Genomic DNA, 20,948 nt, shown 5'->3' with positions numbered 1-20,948 from the left:
TTCGATTACATTATAAAACCCCTTTGTACGAATATTTTACTCCTTATTTGAGACTTCATCTTTCACAGTCATTCCAGCGTACTGATAATTACTTTGCCCATATTTATATCTGTTACAGAAATCAGATCATAAAGCATGAATAAATTTGGAAACAACTTCAAGTCTATTTGACTTGAGCTATAGAGCCTAATGCTCTGCATTAGGTTTTCTTGTTCTTTCTTTATTTTCCTCAAATATATGCACAGACATTTAAGTATAAGGAATGCATTTAAGCGTAAGGAACTGGTGAAAAATACTGGCTAACGCCTAAGATGCTAACAAAAAGAAAAAATATCTACCAATATCTGAAGAATAAAAAGAGATTTATTTATACTGCTGCATCCAAGTATGACTAAACAATTTAGCAAAAGGCATAATAAATTTTTTATTAGCAACACCTACTTGACAAAGATATACTGTCATACAGCCTCTACCAAAAGAAATGCCAAAAGCTTCGCTCTTTAGAAAGTATAATGAACACAGCAGTATAAAATTATTAATATTTGCTGCACAAAACATTCTCAACTCTTTTTAATAGAAGTTTCCACAATCTACTGTAGCAAACTACACCCAAAAAAAACAAAAGGTCTTGCTGACCCACAAGTATTAGTCGGGCACATCAGTCACGAAGCAGTACTTTTATGGATTTGCTAAAAATTTTTAAGTTCCTTGTTTGCGTACAGCAGAAATTCAACAGCGACCAAATTGCAAAACAAATGCAGTATAAAAATCAAGTATTATTACCTAAACAGACCAAAGCAAGCAACAGGGAGAAATCAGATTCCAAAAGACACTGCCCCAGATACAAGAACAGTTAGGAACAAACCTGTTCTAACACAATAGCCATGCAGCTATATCTAGAACATTATACGTATTTTATTTCTTTATTTTGTCTTAGAAAGTGGTATTAAAATACTGCTAATATAAACAACCCCTCCCAGAAAATTTATAGGGCTTAAATGATGATATCCACAAGTTTGAAAAATGCTCTCTAAGAGGAGAAACTATGCTCATGTAACTAACAGACTAATACTAACTCTTCAAGAAACTGATTATATCAGGGCAAGTAAAGTTTTCACTACAACTTACAAGACTGTGGTTTTCTTATTTTAATCAGAGAGTCACTGTACTCATAGAAAACAAGAGTAAACAAGCATATGCTGCCTAAAAGCTAAGGTGCAGCCAGTTGCCTTACCTGCACTACCTCATGAAGAAGCAGCTCTCTTCTCTTACTGAGTTCAGGATTTAGTAGAAGTCAGCATCCGGTAATCCCAAATCTTTCAAACTGCATCTAAACCACCTGCCTAGACATGCAAAACAAAGTCCCTGTCTCCCTACAACCATCAAGAGATCCCTGTCCAACCTACACGGCTGTAATTCCTTTGAACATAAACTCCCTCCAAATTTACAGAATCATAGAATTGTTTTGGCTAGAAAGGACCTTTAAGATCATTAAGTCCAACCACTAACCTCGCGCTGCCAAGTCTACCTCTAAACTATTTCCCATGGCTCAGTCAGTTAACTCATGCCCATACAATAAATTTGAATCACAGCAAAGGTATACACACAGGCCCAGAAGCTGGGAAGCATTCCTGTGTTAAATGGACATCAACCTAGGCACAGATATCCCTCTCAAGATGCCAGAAGTCCCACTCCTACTGCTTGTCATTCAAAGTCAGCTCACACGTTGCTTTTGGTATTTGCAGTAAAAGATTCTGACACCTGATTAGGCAATAATACTGTATAGTTTCTTTTAGTGTCATGAACCTATAATGTAAGAAAAAGAGGATGCAAATATTATACTAAAAGAGAAGAAAAAAGCCATTTCATTAGCATTCACAAATTCCTTAGTGCTTACAAAGCACTTATCAAATTGACTAATTAATAGCTATTAGAACCTCAAGATGACTCAGGTGAAGTGATCCTCTCTTGACAGGTAAGAAAACCACAGCACGACAAACGCAGCAAAAGCCTGATCACAGGCAGTATAGAAGCTCCTCTGAGATCTCTTGCTAACATTATCCAGAATCAACCTACAAATCTTTATCTAAAATTGTTCATTAACTTAAGATCACAGACTCTTGAATCACAGCATCTTTCAGGCGGGAAGGGGCCTCAGGATGTCTCTAGTTCAACCTCATGCTCAGAGCAGGATCAGTTATGAGATCAGACGGGGCTACTATAGGCCTTCTCCAGTCAGAATGGGACAGTCAAGGCCTCCATGAAGTGTCTTGCTCTAACTTGCAGCTCACCAGTCCACCTTTTAGCCCTAAAAACTCTACCTGGGAAAACACAGAACTATCATTTTAGAAGGCACTAGAGAATGAAACTAAAGAATCACTGACCTGTGAGCAATATGTGAGTCTGATAACAGATGGATTTCTAAACAACAAAGTGACCAAGACATGGCAAATCTAACCAATCTGCTTCCACATAAGGTAAGCTGGGCTCCTGAGACTTTTGGATGCATCAATTAAATATTTCGTAAAGGAGAATCAAATGACCATTGGCATTTTAGCTTTGTAAAAATCTCAAAACTAGCTAAGCCCAAAAGAAGAACAACAACTTGTTTGTGGAATATTTCATTGTCCCAATTTGCTGTGCTTCTGGGGGGAAGGTACAGATTTTGTTAGACTATTTAGTTCTGAGGAAACCCAAGAAAATTACAGAAACTACAGAAACTACAAAGGGCTAAACCAGAATATATCACAATGTTAGATGTTCCTACATCCATAAGATCATATGATAAAATTTATCCTAAGACAAAATTTCAGTAAGACAGAAACTCTAAAGGAGCTGATATCATCAGATTCAGAATTAATGCAGAAGCAACTTAAGAAAACACCACTGAGACCAGAAACTGTCAAACAGGAGACTAAGACACAGTTGACTGCATCGTCTAAGGTTCCGAGATAGGAAATCATATTTTGAGGAGACTAAGCTACTTTGATAAACACGAACGTGTGTCTGTCCTTTCCCTCTGCCTCCCCCAAACAGTGTACAAAGAATATGGTGTTATAACTCCCCAATAATCTTTTGGCTTTATTATACTTAACTAGTCAACTAACTTTTTCCAGATGAACACTGAGCATTACTCTGGCACACAGCTCATTCCTCTACCACAAAGTGAGCAGACTTCACGATATCATGTTAGCAGATAACTGCACATTACATGCAAGTGAGAAACCTCACGGCTCTTGTATACAATATTAAGTTGTGTAAGGATGATATGCCAAGACATCTTATAACAACATGGAGATGTCTGTTACTGCCAGAACTGGTAGCATGATATACTACAGATATAATATCTATACTATTGGGAGCAGTTGTGCATGCAGAAGCTTTTGAGAGACAGGAGAAGACAGATGCCTCTGCCAGCTGAAAATTTAACAAGAGGATGTCACTTCAGCTCAGGAAGTACAAGCAACATGAACTTCTGAGCTGAAAAACAAGATTATCTCTATGGTTATGCCAGACAGTATTTGCGTAGTGAGAGCTGGAAGTGCTGAAGAATAGCTGCAGGTATAGCTAGGCTTTTCTTCAAAAAAAACAAAACAAAACAAAACAACAGCTTATTTAAGAGGAGAGGGAAATCTCAGACACTGACTGGAAAATCAGCACTAATGATAATACCAAGAAGGTAAAAATACTTGCAAAAACATCCAAACAAAAAAACCCTTAAAGAACCCATGACAGAGGCATCTTAAGCTCAGTAAAGTGAAAATAACAAGCTAGGCCAAGCATGGATCAATAATTGTGAAAAAGGCAAGGGGTAGCTCTCCATAGTTGAAATTTCCATACCTGATAGCAGTTTTTCAAAGTGCCTGGAGCTTGATGACATATCATATTAAGATCTTGCAATCTGTCCACCAGAGGAAAAAATGGTTTTAGTGATGGACTTTTTACTGACACTATTAATGCCAGATTTTGCTTTTGAAGGCAAAATCATTCATACGGGATAGGTCCACTGAATACCAGTCTCAAAGATGTTTATTATGGGATGCACCATATACAACAGCCAGCAAGATGCTGTTGCATGTACAGCTTGATAGTTCTACAAAAAGGTGAATTTGGACTATGCTGCAAGAGCGCCAGAATGCCAAGAAGCAGGGCATGTCTCAAATGAAACTGGTTTTGTCAGTACACCATTATCTAGACGCCTTTAGTGACTTTAGAACATTTAATGGGATCTGATCCTCTACAGTAACTGGGAAATCAGGTTTTTATAAAGACAGAGTGGTAGTGATGTCTTTTGACAAAATCATAATTGTAACAGTAAAAGGAGGTTATCTGATTGAAGAGAGACTGTTGTAAGGGATTTCTAACACTACAGCAGCATGTTAGAAACAATAATTCAAACCACTGTTTCAAAAGCCCTTTTCGACTCCTCAAAAAAAGGCAGACACCCAGCAAACAGAAAATAAGAGTCCTGAGAAATAAGCAAAAGAAAATTTACTGGCAAATTGCAAAGACTGATTGTGCCTAGAAATGAGAAACCTATCCTCTTCTTGCCATTCATCAGGAATGTGCATAACAGACAGCAAATAGGTTTTGCTTTCAAAGGAACCTATTCTGGTTAAGGGTACGATTTCAGGAGATTTATATAAGCCACCTTCAAATTCTGTTTTAAAATTAACCAAGGACTTGCTATACAAGATTACTGCTCAATTGGCAGATTAAAAATTGATAACCACTTTCCTACTGTCTGCAGAGAATACTTTTTGGAAGTTAAATTAAAGAATGATCTTTTCCTTGTACAGATACTCAGATTTTTGAAGAAACTTAGAAAAATCACACAGATTATTTTATTCTTCTGGGAGCTACAAATCTCTACCTAAAGAGAAATTATTTCAGACATCAGTCTGTGCCTCTGTCACGCTTTTCTGAACACTGCCACTGAAAAAGTCTGTTTGGAACATGTTCCTAACACACACAGAAAGCTGGGTTTTCTTTTACTGATGAATCTGGTAACAAATCTATTACTAGAAGAAAACTAAAATGTTTATCAAATGTATGCAAAATGGGAAGCTTGTCCTTTTTTGTTGGCATGAAATACTTGGAGACACCTGATGGAACTAAGGGGAAAATAGTTCAGACTGGCGAGAACTGGAACAGTAGAAGTAAAGGGCCTAAAACTTGGAGAGCATACAGCAGTGAACAGACTGCGCAAATTTGTACAAGAAAGCCAAATGTTTTTTCTTCCAAGATGATGAATCAGTATTTTTGACCTTGTATGTCATTATGGTTTCAAGATAAACTAGTAGTCATGGATTTGACTGGTCCTGTGGTGTTCAGAAAATCAGAACCTCCCAGATCATCTCTGTAAAAAGTCAGGACTGCACATCAGCCAGCAGAAAGCTGTTCCTTTCTTCCAGTTTTGCCTTCTTCCAGTCTTGCCTTTTCAGGCATCAATCTAACCATCTTCATCAGCTTATCCTTGCACCTCTGCCATTTTTAATATATCCTTTTTGAAGCTGAGAGACTAGAACTACATGAAGCGTGCGAGATGCAGAGGCACCATAGCTCCACACACTACCATTAAGATCCTTGCCTGTTTTGTTCTCCTTTCCTAAAATACTGAATATTTTATTTCGTCTGCTGTTGAGCACTAGTGACATTTCCAAGGAACTATTATAAACACAAGCTCTCATTCTCAAGTGGTAGTAAGTCACCTCACACCTTTTCATATTAAGCCTGAAGTTGGAATTTCTCCCCCTCTAGCCCCAATATGCATCATTTTACATTTAGCTGAGAAATAAAAGGGGAGATAATAACTCAGTCCCATAAGATTTTTCTGCAATTCTTCAGTCTGGCCTCTGTTTTCTACTCCAAATCTCTATGTTGGCAGCAAAGTTGGTCATACCACTATTCATCTATTTTCCAACTCTAAATAATTTATTTGTATAATTTAGAGCATGGATTCCCAGCACACATCCTCTATGGCATCCAGCACCATTTATTTGTATTCTCCATTTCCTGCCTTCTAACCAATTTCTCCAGGCAGAGAGAGACACAATCCTCCATCCCATGGCTGCACAGTTCAACAGCTATTAGTGATGGATCTTGCCAAACATTTTTTGAAAAATTATGTATATAACCATATATCCCTTGTTCACACGCTTGTTGACTCTTTCAGGGATCTTCTATAGCTTTGTGCATCATAACATCATTAAAAATATACTGGGAAGTCTTAGGTATCTCTGTGCTCAACAATTCTATTCCCTGTTCTAGTTTCTGTTAATCTGCAGTTCATTCATCAGGCGTAGGGGTCTGCAGTTCTTTGATCTCCCCTTGAGTCCCTTTCAAAAACTGATGTCTTGTTAGCCACTTTCTAGTCCTCTGGTAACAAAGCAGAAAACAAGAATAGATGCCAGCAATGCAAATCAAGAATCCAAATCTCAGAGCAAACTAGGTCAGAGTAAACTGTTGCAAGTTTCAGGTATGACAGTATCGTATGCAGATAGTCTGTGTCTTAATGGAACACACAGTAAGAGGTTACTCATCAGCTACAAGTAGCTCACAATGTCTATCGATGACATCATTAATATCAATAATTCTGAGATGTAACATCATCAAGAAAACTATGCTAAAGAATACACTGGCATATATTCTGTGGAGTTGCTCTGGGAAACCCAGAAGGGACTACAGCAGAAATTATGCAAAGACAACTAACAATTAGTAGAATTTTTACTGTATTTAAGAGGATGCTCTTGCTTTCCAAAGTCTCCATAGCTGCAAAACCACACATGGTTACTTGTATAACTTAGAGCTCTCTTCTATCTAGATGTAATTCATGATTTTTGCTACCAAAATTTCTGCAGTAGAGGAATAAATTGCACATAAAATACAAAAATAAAAAAAATAGCAGCAAGGTCAGATATCATGGAACCTTTTGATTTATCCAATTCTGAAGACAAGTGATTTACCTCTGGGTTTGCTCATTTTTGTTTGGCTGATTATATCAGGGAAGTGAAATATTTTCTTGTTTTCTTGATTTGATTTTGCATTTATGAATTTTAAATACTGAAAATGTGCTAGTTCATTATACAAAGACGGGTTCTTCTCATAATGGTCTGGAAAAAAGATATCTTTAATAATGAAGACGTTCTTGAATTTTTAACACACTTCCAATAATGCATGAGTGCTGAAGAATTCTGTAATTGCTACAACCTGAATAAATCGATTCATTTTTAAAATATCCTCAAACACACAAAACTTGTGTTCCTCATTAGCAGCACATTTTAAGTTACCAACCAAAGCAACCTATCCAGAATGTGCAGCTGAAATACTGCTCCATCCACACTAGGAGCTTTATTTTCATCCCTCTGTTCAAGCAAAACAAACACACCAAGCTACAAAGCTTCTCATAGGCATAAATTGAAGATTTACAAATGTAAAATGAGTTCTCCATACAACCATCCCAACATGCTGGGACACAACTTTGTGCAGGGCCGTTCCTAACTTGCCTACACTGGCCAAAGCGCTAATCGCACAATTATCATTCTAATATATCCATTGAAAATTAGTTTACCAACAAGAGTCCATCCTTACTTTACACACATTTTACTCATTGAGTAAAAACGAGATAAGCATTTAAAAAGTGCAGTGAAACTAATTTAAAACACAGAACCACAGAATCACAGAATGTTAGGGATTGGAAGGGACCTCGAAAGATCATCTAGTCCCATCCCCCTGCCGGAGCAGGATTGCCTAGACCATATCACACAGGAACGCGTCCAGGCGGGTTTTGAATATCTCCAGAGAAGGAGACTCCACAACCTCTCTGGGCAGCCTGTTCCAGTGTTCGGTCACCCTCACCGTAAAGAAGTTTTTCCTCATATTTATGCGGAACTTCCTGTGTTCCAGCTTGCACCCATTGCCCCTTGTCCTGTCAAGGGATGTCACTGAGAAGATGTCACTGAGAAGTTAAAGCCAATTTAACTCTTCTCAATATGCTGAATTACATTTGAGAATCCAAAACATAGAGAATCCAAATAGAGTGCAAACAAAACCACTTAATAAGTGACGTGTGTGTATACATACACATAGATACAAACACATTTTTATATATACAGCAGGGACTGTTATCTTAAATACTGAAAAAGATAGGTCATAATACTTATTGTGCTTCATTTTTATTGGGATCAAATCCAGGAACAGTGAGCTACAAAATAGAGTGCAGAACTCTAAACACAAAAGACACATATTACTAAAAACTGATGTCCTAACCAACTAGAATTCCAAGTTTGACCAAGAAAACAAAAAGAGTATAAAGTGTCAGCAATAATGAAATTGTTCTAAATTGGTTTTAGATGCTGAAATAGAAGTCCCACAGTCACAGAAGGCAGCCTATTTGGCTACATCAGAAACACAGCAATTACAAAAAAATAAATGAGATTAGCAGTGGAAGTTTTATGAATAGTAACTATGAAAAGAGGAGTTACACAGCATGAAAAGACTTCTACGTGATTAAATACTTCTTTGTTCTGTACAGCTCTTTTCTCAATAAGCACACAAAACAGAACTCAGGTGAAAGGACACTTACTATTTTTAACCTGATTTCTTAAGAGAATAAGGCTTATGCAATCTTCCTGTCTGTACATCTGTCATTTGCCACATATATTTGCAGTAGCCTTTGAATCCATTCTCATTTCAAACCTGATTTTACAGAGTTGAAAGAACCAGATACTCTACTTTTTGTGGGAGAAAAAGAAAAAAAAAAGAAAAAATCTGTGGCTAGGTATGAAAAAAAAAAAGGAAAAAAGAAAAAAAGAAAAAATCTGTGGCTAGTTAAGGTAGACATACACAAATTAGTACCCCATCTGAGAAGGCAGCAGTTATAATGCAACCCTTTATTCATTCAGAGGGGCAGCATTTAGCGTGCAGGTAGCTCTAAATCAGGCACAGAACACATTGCAACTCATGCAGTCAAATAGGAAGATAAGAGGGCTTTCACAGCAATGTGTGCATGAGGAACAGAGGGTGGTCTAAGGGGATTTAGGTCAAAAATCCATGGGAACCCATTAGTTTTGCTTCTTATAAAACAACCTGTTACTTCTCAGCATTATTAGCAGCCTCTTGAACATCATCCAGAGACCATGATGAAAATACACTTTAATTACTTCTCTTCTTGGCCCATTTCTAAAAGTATTTCCAAAATTGCCTCCACTAATATTAAACAAACTATCTTCCTACCTCCCCTTCTAAGAGGCAGCATATTAGAAGTCACATTTTAAAAGAGAATACACTGAAAGTTTTGCTGAAGGCCACAGAAAGTTCACAGGCAAAAGAACTCAAGTCAGGATGTCTCCAGCTTCCCAGATGGGACCTTGTTCCTCACTTGTGCAAAGCATCCAAACTTAACAGTGACTTGTTCTGCAGGTGTCAGATGTAGTGAGTGATCTTTGACCATGGCCCCTATGCTCCCTGGATGCCCATTTCACAACAACTTTTGCTTAAATGTCTTTCTCCGCTTTTTCTTTTTACCAAAAAGCCATAACAAGCAGGAATAGAACCAAAATTCTCCTTTGCTGAAAACAGCTTATCAGAAAGTAACAGGATATCTCCTTGCTATCCCATCTCACTAAACATAACAGCTTTTAAACTGCACAAGAAGCAAGCATGCTACAGTCAGCAGCTTCAGTCACTTCACAACTCTAGCTTATTTGTGTGAACACCACACCTCTCCTTTGAGCTGAATTTTAAAAAGTCTATGTACAATTAGCACTCCCTAATTACATGTCTGAGTATCACAACAAATATATAACATGTAGGAGAACAAAAAGCTCCAGAGAAATCAGATTTTTCAGTCTATCTTTGAAACCTAGAACATAAAAACTATTTCACTCAAGTTCACTTAACTGCACTTGGGTAACATTCTGGAGAAGCTTTCTTCAAGCTGAGAGGCTTAGCCAACAAACGTCATCCTGTCACAGAAAGGTTGAGGTTGGAAGGGACCTCTGGAGGTCATCTGGTCCAACCTCCCTGCTCAGTCAGGGTAATCTGGAGCAGGCTGCCCAGGTCCATGTCCAGTCATCTTATGAGTATCTCCAAGGAGGGAGACTCCACAAACTATCTGGGCAACCAGCTCCAGTGCTTGGTCACCCTCACAGTAAACAAGGGTTTCTGAAGTTCAGATGGAGCCTCCTGTGTTTCAGTTTGTGCTGTCTCTTATCCCATCACTGGGCACCACTCTTCATACCCTCCCTTCAGGTATTTATATACATTAGTAAGATTCCCAAGCCTTCTCCTGTCGAGGACAAACAGTCCCAGCTCTCTCAAACTTTCCTAAGATGAGAGATACTCCAGTCCATTAACCATCTTTGCAGCCCTTGGCTGGACACTCTCCAGTATGTCCATGTTCTCTTGTACTGGGGAGCCCCCAGCTGGACACAGGACTCCAGGTGTGGCCTCACCAGTGACAAGTAGAGGGGAAGGATCACCTACCTCTACCTCCTGTCAATGCTTTGTCTAAGGCAGCCCAGGATACCATTAGCCTTCTTTGCTGCAAGGGCACACTGCTGGTTCATGTTCAGCTTGGTGTCCAGAACTCCCAAGTCCTTTTCTGCCAAGCTGCTTTGCAGATGGTAGACCTCCAGCATATATTGGTGCATGGGGTTGTTCCTCCCCATGTGCAGGACTCTGCACTTCCCCTTGTTGAACTGCATGACCTTCCTGTCAGCCCATTTCTCAAGCCTGCTGAGGTCCCTCTGGGTGGCAGCACAATGCTCTGGCATATCAGACACTCCTCCTAGTTTTGTCATCAGCAAACTTGCTGAGGGTATATTCTGTCCCATCATCCAGATCATTAATGAAGATGTTGAACCAAACTGGACCCAGTATTGACCCTTGGGGTACGCCAGTAGTTACTGGCCTCCAAACAGACTTCAAGTAACTGATCACCATCCCCTAGGCCCAGACATTCAGCCAGTTTTCAACTCACCACACTGTCTGCTTATGCAGCTCATTACTTCATCAGCTTCTCTGTGAGGATTTTATGGGAGGCAGTGCCAAAAGCCTTACCAAAGTCTAGGCAGGTATATCCACTGCTCATCCCTCATCTACTAAGCCAGTCATTTCATCGTACAAGTTTATTAAGTGGGTCAACCATGACTTCCCCTTTGTCAATCCACATTGGCTACTCCCAATCACCTTCTTGTTCATGGGTCTGGGAATAGTTTCCAAGATTAAGTGCTCCATCACCTCTCCAGGGATCAAGGTAAGGCTAACCAGCCTGGAGTTCCCTGGGTCCTCCTTCTTGCCCTTCTTGAAGACAGGAATGACATTTGCTTTCCTCCAGTCTTCAGGCACTTCTCCCAGTCACCATGATCATTCAAAGATTATCAAAAGGTCTCGCAATGATATCAGCCAGCTCCCTCAGCACTCCTGCGTACATCCCATCATGGCCCACAGACTTATGTATATAGTTTGCTTAAGTATTCCTTCACCTCATCCTCTTCCACTAAGGGTATGTCTGTCTTGCTCCAGACTTTCTCAGTGGCCACCAGGGCCTAGGATTCCTGAAGGCCAGTCTTATCAGTCCAGACTGAGGCAAAAAAGAACCTCAGCTTCTTCCATATCCTCTGTCACCACGTCCCTTGTCTTATTCAGCAGCAGGCCCACATATTCCTTAATCTTCCTTTTGTCATCTATATATTTATAGAAGCCCTTCATGTTGCCTTTGACATCCCTTGCCAGATTCACTTGCAGTCAGGTACTGGCTTTCCTAACCCCACCTCTGCAAGCTCAGACAGTATCTCTGTATTCCTCCCAGGTTAACTGTCCCTGTTTCCACCTTCTTTATGTTTCCTTTCAGTGTCTGAGTTTTGAAACAGCTCCGAGCATTCTTGCCTGACTTCTTGCTCATTAGGATGGACTGCTCTTGAGCTTGGTGGAAGTGATCTTTCAATATTACCCAACTTTCTTGGGCCCCTCTTCCCTCCAGTGCCTTATCCCAATGGACTCTACCAAGTAGATCTTTGAAGAGGCCAAAGTCTGCTCTCTTGAAGTTTGGGGTTGTGAGCTTGTTTTTGGCCCTTCTCCCTCCTTTCAGGATCCTAAACTCCACTATCTCATAGTCCCTACAGCCAAAGCTGCCTTTGAATTTCACATCCCCAACAAACTCCTCCTTCTTTGCGAGTATGAGGTTTAGCAGAGCACTTCTCATTGGCTGCACTATCTTTTGGAGGAGCAGGTCGTCATCAGTGCACTCCAGAAAACTCTTGAATTGCTTATGCCCTGCTGTGTTGTGCCTCCAGCAGATACTGAGTTGGCTGAAGTCTCCCAGGAAGACCAGGGTCTGCAAACATGACGCTGCTCCAATCTGCCTGTAGCGCATCTCATCCACTTGTTATTCCTGGTCAGGCGGCCTATAGCAGACACACACTACAATGTCTCCCATACTAGTCTTGCTCTTTAATCCTTACCCATAATCTCTCAGTTGGTTCATCATCCATCCCTAAGCAGAGCTCCAGGCACTCCAGCTGCTCTCTCACATAAAAGGCAACTTCATCCCCTCGTTTTCCTGGCCCGTTCGTCTCAAAGAGTCTGTATCCCTCCATTGCAACATTCCAGTCATGCAAGTCATCCCACCACATCTCCATCCATCTCCACATCTCCGAACAAGATCGCAGCCCTGCAACTGCACACAGATCTCTGACTCATCATGTTTATTCCCCATGCCACATGCATTATTGTACATGCACTTCAGAGAGGCATGCTGATTTCCCAGAAATGGTTTTGGGGATTTCTCCATAATGGTGCCTTGCAGACACTTCCTTGCTTATATGTAAACGCTAGAGGTGACCCTGCTTAAGCCCTGTTTTGTTGATTTTGTGATCCCTTTCTGTCACATCACTGCAAGCCCTTTGCTCATCTGCCCTTCCAGTCACTCCCTCACAAGGCTGCTAGTTACTCCCCCCCATCATTCCTATTTCAAAGCCCTCCTTACAAGGTCAGCCATCCTGCCGGCAAAGATGCCTTTGTCCTGCCTTAATGAGGTGGATCCCATCTCTCCCATGCAGACCCTTCAAACAGGGTCCCATGGTTGTAGAACCCAAAAACCCTGTTGCCAACACAAGCTCCACAACCAACTGCTGATGTGCATTGCCAGTGCCCTCCTCCTCACACCCTTTCCCCTTACTGGCAGGATCAAGCAGACCACTACCGAGGCCCCCAGGTCCCTGACAATCATCCCCAGAGCTCTGCAGTCTGTATGAATGCAAAAACAATACTGTATGTAATATAATACATACTGACTTGTATGTAAAACTTATACATCCGTAATTTCAACACTTCTCAGACTTAACAATACAAGACCTGCGGACTTTAACAATCCAAGACCTCAAAATAAACATTTAAATGTTTAGAACAAGAGGGGTGTGTGTATATATGTACACACATAAAAAATATCCTGCATGGGATTATTACCATTACTGGGTGAAATATTCTATTTTAATGAGTATCCGAAATGAACCCTGGCAGTAAGGCAATACTGTGAAATCTTAGGCTTAAATGAAAGAGAATCCGAACCCTGAGCAGGGTATAAAGAATAAGAACGTTTTCCTCATTTGACTGGGTAAAATTTAACTCCTCAAGGAAACAAAACTCATTTAAAAAAAAAAGCATTATCTGTAATGATTATATTTAAACTGCAGGAAAAAAAAAATTATATTCTGAACACCATTTAGAGGACGTAATAATGGAAATTAAGTGCCAAAAATTCCTAGTGCTTATGCAATTATATCTAATTTAACTTTGAAAGGAAGCCAATGACTTCCAAAAGATGAGGTTTTTTTCTTCATTTCTTTGCATTAACCACAATAAAAAGACACATCTTAAAATCTTTTTGGAAAATTATGTAAGTTACATCTACCCTCTTAAAAACCATTTTTTCATCTTTTACTTCGTATGAAAAAAAAAAAAAGCACTAAAATATTAACACAAAGCTAAAGTGTAGCAGCAAGAATAATTATCAGATGTGTTTATTCTTAAAATGCTAGTTAATTAAAAACCATAACATTTTTTAAAAGCCAGAACAGCAAGCTAATATACTTGAGAAGTTCTACAAAGCATGTGTGGTAAGCAGGTGGAAAAATCTTAACTTCTCAAAGTTGTTAGGTGATTATTTTAGATGCACCATAACTCATAAATGGTCCTTACTGAAATAACAAGCTATTAAATCAGTTAGAAGAATATATACAAATTATACAATTCTGTGAATTAGTTACAACTGAGAATACAACGTAATACTAAATACAAATATCAGAACCAAAGACACACAAAAACAAAACCAAGAGATGCAGATTCTGCTCCTGGTTTATTCCATGACTTTAAGAAGCCACCCTGTCTGTGCTCAGTAAACCCTCCTATTATATAAACCTTTCAAATGCTTTACAAAGCTCTCTTAAGAGCATTACACAAATTCTATTTACTTTTATATGCACTTTTTAATTTTAAAAAAATCAAAACATGTAACTTTAAAATATTTTGAAGTACTGTAAAACCACTTTTTATACAAACATCTGTTAATAAAGACTTCATCAAGTTGTTCCTTGGAAAGAAAAAGTAGTAATAAATTTTCTGTAAAAATGACAGAAACTAGATTCCCATTTGAAAATTTTCCAGTCTCTCTCCCTACTTGTTTGTTACAAATTGTCCGCAGTCAGCCCAATTCTACATAGTTTTTCACCAGTTGATACTATGCAAAATAGGCAGTATAAATTCATTCATTTTGTTAATTTAAATAGTTTAAAGCTGTTCTGTGAGAGTGAAGTTTCTCAAATATGTATCAGGACACTTCAAAGTAAACCAAGTCATTAGCCAAATGCCTTCTCAGGACCATCTGGAATTTTGAAGCCAGATATGCAGCCTCCAAAGAGCTAGGAGCTCCCCTGTGCTATTTTTTTGGTCTCAATCCAGGCAAGCATAATGTCTTGCAAGTCAGAAATGCTACATATGCTAGGTGCAGACCTATGTTAGAGATACTGTCACCTGGAACTTGAGGGGTTTTTTGCTAAGTCTCTATCTCATCTACGAAGACTATTTGTATTAGTCTACACTGGTTACAAAAAACAGTGAGAGAAGACCTTGGTGATGATCATAGCATATTTCAAAATGCACTTTGCACCTCTGGAATCGCTGCAGCCTTCTGTGATACATCTGATGTTGTCAAAAACAGGTTTCAGGCAAAATATTATTCATCTGACGCTGCCAATATATGCTTTATCTCAGCCACGTTATATTCATCACAACATAGCAGATGTCAAAATCCAGAAGTAGACACAGAGGCCAAATAAAAATGACAATGTATCAACAATGGGTTCTTCAGCATTATCATCTATCCATTCTCACTAGCAGACCTTGCGCTCCTGTATTCTACCCCTTCACACATTTAGCCGTAGAAGCGATAATCTGCTGCCCTGCATTAAAGAACTTAAAAATTCTGGAGATCAGCTGATAGCCACAGTACTAACAAGACTGACTCAATAAAGGCAATTCATGCAACAGAGACAAAGTTCAGTCATGCTAGTATGATCCTGGACTGCTCAAGCACAGGGATCCCACTGTTGAAGACTACTCAGGACAAAGGTATGATTATCCTAACTGAAGTACTTACCCATCTAATACATAGTCCCATAAAATCTTTGGTCTGGCTATGAAAAGCTACACTTCAGAAATCACAACAGAAGCCATCAACAAGTTAAGCAACAATAAAACAGCTTGTCAGTGTGACTCACATGCAGGCTGATACAAAAAAAAAAAAAAAAAAAAAGGAGTAAGCCTTTGACAGCACAAAATTTGTGGCAACTGCAGCTAAGGATCAAACTACCCTGGCTTCCTTACTCACAAATTGCTATACCTTCAGGTTTAGATCAGCAAGAATTGTCCAAACTTTACTATTTACTCATGTCACCAAGAAAATTGCCATTCCGTATTAACCTATAGCTTCTCATCCCCTCTCAGTCTACATTCTGACAAAACAACCTCAGAAATGCAAATACTAATTTTCAACCCTCCCTCTAATTCCAGGCTTGATCTATAGGAACTTTAGTTGATTTCTTCCAGATAGTTCTTCATTTGTTAGCTGGGCTCAGTAGTTTCACTACTAAGTCACTACTGAGTTTCACTTGGTCAACCCAGTTTTATTCTACCCATTAAATCCATCAGTGACAAACTCAAAGGTATTTAAATATGGTAGTCTGTAGTTAAAATTAAGAAGTGTTGACAACTACATGACCATACCATTCACCATTCATCTTCACCCTACAGAAGACAGTCTGAAAAGCAAGATTTTCTGTATAACCTCACTGAAAGTGTTTGATGAAATTTTGAAGAGCAGTAGAGCTTTTTGAAATCCACAGTTCAGTGCTGTCTTGGGCAACAGCCCTAACCAAGCAGGATTAAGGAGGTCCAATATTCCACACACAGCTTCTCAGTCAAAAGTGCTTCCACAGTAGTTGCTAGCAGAACAGGCACACCTTCTGGGGAAAAATTTGCTACTTGAGAGATTCAAATGGTGATACAGTTCCATGCTGTATCACTCATGTATCATAAGCAGTTGTTTATTATTTGATAAGAGTGGATTTCATCTAGTCATCATTAAAATTTAATGTAAAATTCCAACTTGGGTGATCTACCCGCAGCATGGCACATACTCCAGCTGCAACTCCTCCCTATTATGAGGACAGGTGAATGATTCATTTTTGTCTGGGTTTATGAGCTAACTAAACTCAGATTATAATTTAAAAGAAGATTTAGCTGGTGTAACTACTAAGTGCTGTGGTCCTGGATGTTCTTCAAATACAGAGCCTGTGCTTGTCTGCCTCTGGCTGAACCATTCCTGCTTGCTAACCCGATTTTGAGCATAAAACTAATCAGATTGCAGGGAGAAAAAAAAAAAAAAAGTATGGCCCTACAACGTTTCTCCCATACTAATTAGAAGTACAGACTCAAAAATGTCTGGTGATAATAATAGGAAATCGGCATTGCCAGGGCAAAACCGAGCAACGAGTTTCATGGTCACCCAGGAGTAGAAATGAAAAGGAGCAGAAACAGCAACTCCTAAAGCACAGGCCACCACAGAACCAAAAGCCTAAGCCAACATCTTAGTTTGAATGTTTTACGGGTAAATGAGACAATACACTTAAATGCCTCTTAGTTTTTCAGACCCATTTAAAACTCATTTTGAAAAGCATGTGATATTTTTGTAATTTGCAAATTTTAGCAGCAGGTCATTTTTTTTCCTATCTTTTCAATCCACTTTTTAAACATTTAAAAATATCTCGTGACACACTAACATATCCCATTTCTTTGAATGAAATCTAACAAAGTCAGGCTGTGCTTTAAAGATGCACTTGTTGCTGTTCCATGCGTTAATGACAAACTCACTTTGAACCCATACCACTAAGTTGAAGAAATCCTTAAAATAATTTGTTATCCAGTGAAATATTAACACCACAACACCAGGAAAAAATATGCAATAATGCTGATGTTCATTAATACTTGCTGTGCACTTTTAGCTTACTGTTTATTAAAAAGATTTCTAGTCCTGTTTTTCTTCTTTTTTTAATATAAATCATAACAGCAACTAAACACCATATAAATAGCTGCTATCAGACACAAGAACGGGTAGGACCACATTATCATCGTTTTTACCTCTTTAATTTTGTTCCTCTTCTCTCGGATATCCGGGTCTGCTGGTTCTCCACTGTTTATCCCTATAAGATTTGGTAAAGGAACGGGGGGCAGTGGCTTGCTGTCTTTCTTTTTCAATTCTTGCACTACTTTGCTCTTTTCTGTCTGAATCTCAGCTTGAATCTCATCACGTGATTTCTTCAATTTCTCCTTAGCCTCTTCCAGAGCCTTTTCATGATCTGCTCGGATCTTATTTCTCAGACGTTCCTCTTCTTCTCTAGAGACACAAATGCTAGTCAGCATCTCATTACTAAAAACACATTGCTTACAAACAAATTGCAGCTCCAAAACAGAAGCCACATCCCAAGCTGATTTACAGTAAGTAATTCTAATGATTCAGACAAGTTTATTGAATTACGTTAGTGCACAACCCTACACTATTTTTGCCATGAACCCCAAAAGTAGAACTGTGCATGCATCAGCAACACTATTGTAGAAAAATGTATCATAGGGGGTTTCTAGATTATATCTCAGCTCCTTTGCTTGTCTACTCAAGAATTTAGAGAGGAAAAGCCCTGCATCCTGTCCTTCAACTACAGGACACACGCAGGACACATATCTAGCAATCATTCAGTTTAAAAAAAAATAAAAAATCAGAAGGGTTCTTCCTTGGCTTCTGCACAATAAACACATCGTACACAACTTCTCAAGATCTGAAGTAACCACTACAAAGCAATTGCAGTCACTCCTTTTATTAACAATGAGGTGTGAGCTGCAAGAGCTGCAAATCCCACCACAGCATGTTTTGTCTTGAATTCAGAACTCATTGTTCCAATCAGTATGGTCAATACACCTCACAAGTTAAATGCAGAGTTAATTATAAAGCCATTTAGGAACATAACAGCTTTTAGTAAAGCACGATTTTGAAAATTGTTATCGACAAAACTAACATCAACTCAGTTCTAAGCACAATCTTCCATCATGATCTTAAATGATCAGTAAAAGTTTTGAAATTCACACACAAAATTAAGAGTGCTGTTTTAAAGGCTTGGTTAAACAAAAGGTTATTCTAACAACAGATGAAAATGGTCCATTCCAGTCCTAAAATATTTCAAGGCATAAGATACGCATCAGACTCTCAATATAACATAACCTTTTCAAGCTTCTTTAAAATAGAGTTGCTCAATGACTAATGTAAGCCAAAATAGTTGTAGGGATTTAAAACGAGCCCTAGTTAGAAAAAACACCACACTCCCTCTCTGTTTCCTCCCCCAGGCAAAAATACTTTTTCCTTAAAGAGCATTCAGGAGCAGAGAGGGATAATGGAAAGGAAAGAAGGCAAGCAGCAAGCCATGAAAAAATACCAAGCTTAGACTAACTGCTTTTAGAAGGAACTGAGCCACTTGACCCATATCATGTGTTTTTTCCAGTATACTGAAAATGTACCAATGAAAAGGAGCAACCACCATTTGATATGTGACAATTAGAAAAGAATAGTTTGGTTGGAAGGGACCTACAGCAATCATCTAGTCCAACTGCAATTAAATGCCAATCCAAAGTTTACAGAAAAACTAAACACAAGATTGACAACTGTTAACCAAACACTGATAACAAAAATATGAATATATCTACATATTTAAATTGGGATATTTCTCCTACAAAGGTTATTAAAAATATTTGACAAAGTCTATGATAAACCAATAACCATCCAGAGATTCAAACAAATTTCAAGTAACTTGCTGGGGTGCTGTGTTGGAATATTTGGGAACATGGACAAATCCTACTGAGCTTTGCAAGTATAATAGAACTGTTTTTATTAATCCCACAGATCAAGATCATGTCATGTCTATTATAGAGCACTGCTTCACCTTTACAATAAAAGGTCAAAGAATGAAGCTAATAATGAATAACTTGCATAGAGTTATGATACAATAGTATCAGAGCAATCCCACCAGACTGGTCTATTTTCTGCAAGGTTTATGACTGTCACAGTCCACTGCCTAAGGAGAGATGATTTTAAGTCAAAGAGCAATATATCAAGCTTTTAGTTTCAGAAATTCACAGTTCAAACCCCCAGTGCACTAACCCTGACGGCCATCTCATAAACATCCAGTATGTTCTTAAGTTAAAATTTATACACCTCTTTGCTCTACTCTTTAACTTGGGCTCAAAAGCTTAAACAGAGACCTTTTTTTTGGCACACATTTTATTCTCAATTTGACAAAGTCTGTCATCACTTGATGTCTTCAAGAAAATAACTTCCCAGTTTACAGGCCAACGGGCATAGCATGCAGGGGGAAAACCATGGTACTACAACATAAATGATCTCAGCAAAATGCATTGTTACACAGAGTGGTTTATTAGCCCTTACGTTCTTCTTAAGTGCTATTAGGTTTGCATTAAAAAAATTATAGCAGCATTACTACCTTTCTATTTCAGTACCAGAACTACAATGCAATATTTTAACAGATGCACTGACTGAAAGGCGTTCAAAATGAAGTTCCTCAGGCACTTTTCTCAACATGACCCACATCACATCCGTATTTCTCCCAAACAATAAAAGAAATGGACTGAGCTCCTCACTTTGACTATCAAATCCAAGCTCATTAACACTGTTGAACAGTAACAGTCCTTCTCTCTCTCAACTCTGGAGCAAAGAAACAACTTTCAAAGTAGTAAAAGACTAGTCTAAACAGAGAAAATACAAGTAATACCATTTAGGATAACTTTTACTTCTACTGTGACCCATATATGGGGGAAAATAGCTTTCTTGTATTCCTGCAAAAGCTACTCACATCCTATTGTGGCAACAACGTGCTCAATTCAGTAACAAAAGCAGCTGAAAATTCCTATCAACTGAAAGATCTGAAACCATAGATCTGCAGTCTGGAAAGCTTCTCCAAGGGTAGCAGAGGACTCTGCGTAAGATGCAGCTAGAAAGAATGAGAATGAGGTTGCCAGAACGAGACATCATTCCCCACAGTCACATTCTCACCAAGAGACAGCACACTGTACAGGAGCTAAAGAGATGGCTACAGAGAATGAGAAATAGGAAGCATAACTAAACATTTAAGAATCAAAATACTTCAGTGTGGGGATAATGCATTTTTGAGGTATGTTTCTCACTTTCAAAACTGAGTTTCTGGAGGCAAGCAACAGCCTTTACCTTCTGGCTAGATCTAGTAACATTCTGATAATAGATACTGAAGCTCTTTTCGCAAAGGATCAGCCATCACTGAAAAACCTGAATTTTTAGAAAAACAGGGTAACAATGT

At 38.7% G+C, this 20,948-nt stretch overlaps 1 protein-coding gene across 1 annotated transcript in view; it reads right to left on the bottom strand.

Moving 5' to 3' along the window:
* Positions 1-20,948, bottom strand: part of MAN1A2 (mannosidase alpha class 1A member 2) — a 149,631-nt gene that overhangs the window by 102,167 nt on the left and 26,516 nt on the right. Inside the window, exon 2 of the mRNA XM_068401171.1 lies at positions 17,695-17,950. Within this exon, the coding sequence (XP_068257272.1) occupies positions 17,695-17,950 (256 nt within the window). The remainder of the gene's footprint in view (positions 1-17,694; positions 17,951-20,948) is intronic.

This window comes from Nyctibius grandis, chromosome 5 (genome assembly GCF_013368605.1).
Source record: "Nyctibius grandis isolate bNycGra1 chromosome 5, bNycGra1.pri, whole genome shotgun sequence".
NCBI classification, from domain to species: Eukaryota; Metazoa; Chordata; class Aves; order Nyctibiiformes; family Nyctibiidae; genus Nyctibius; species Nyctibius grandis.
The sequence above is the reverse complement of the archived record's forward strand: the minus strand, read 5'-3'. Positions and strand labels throughout refer to the sequence as shown.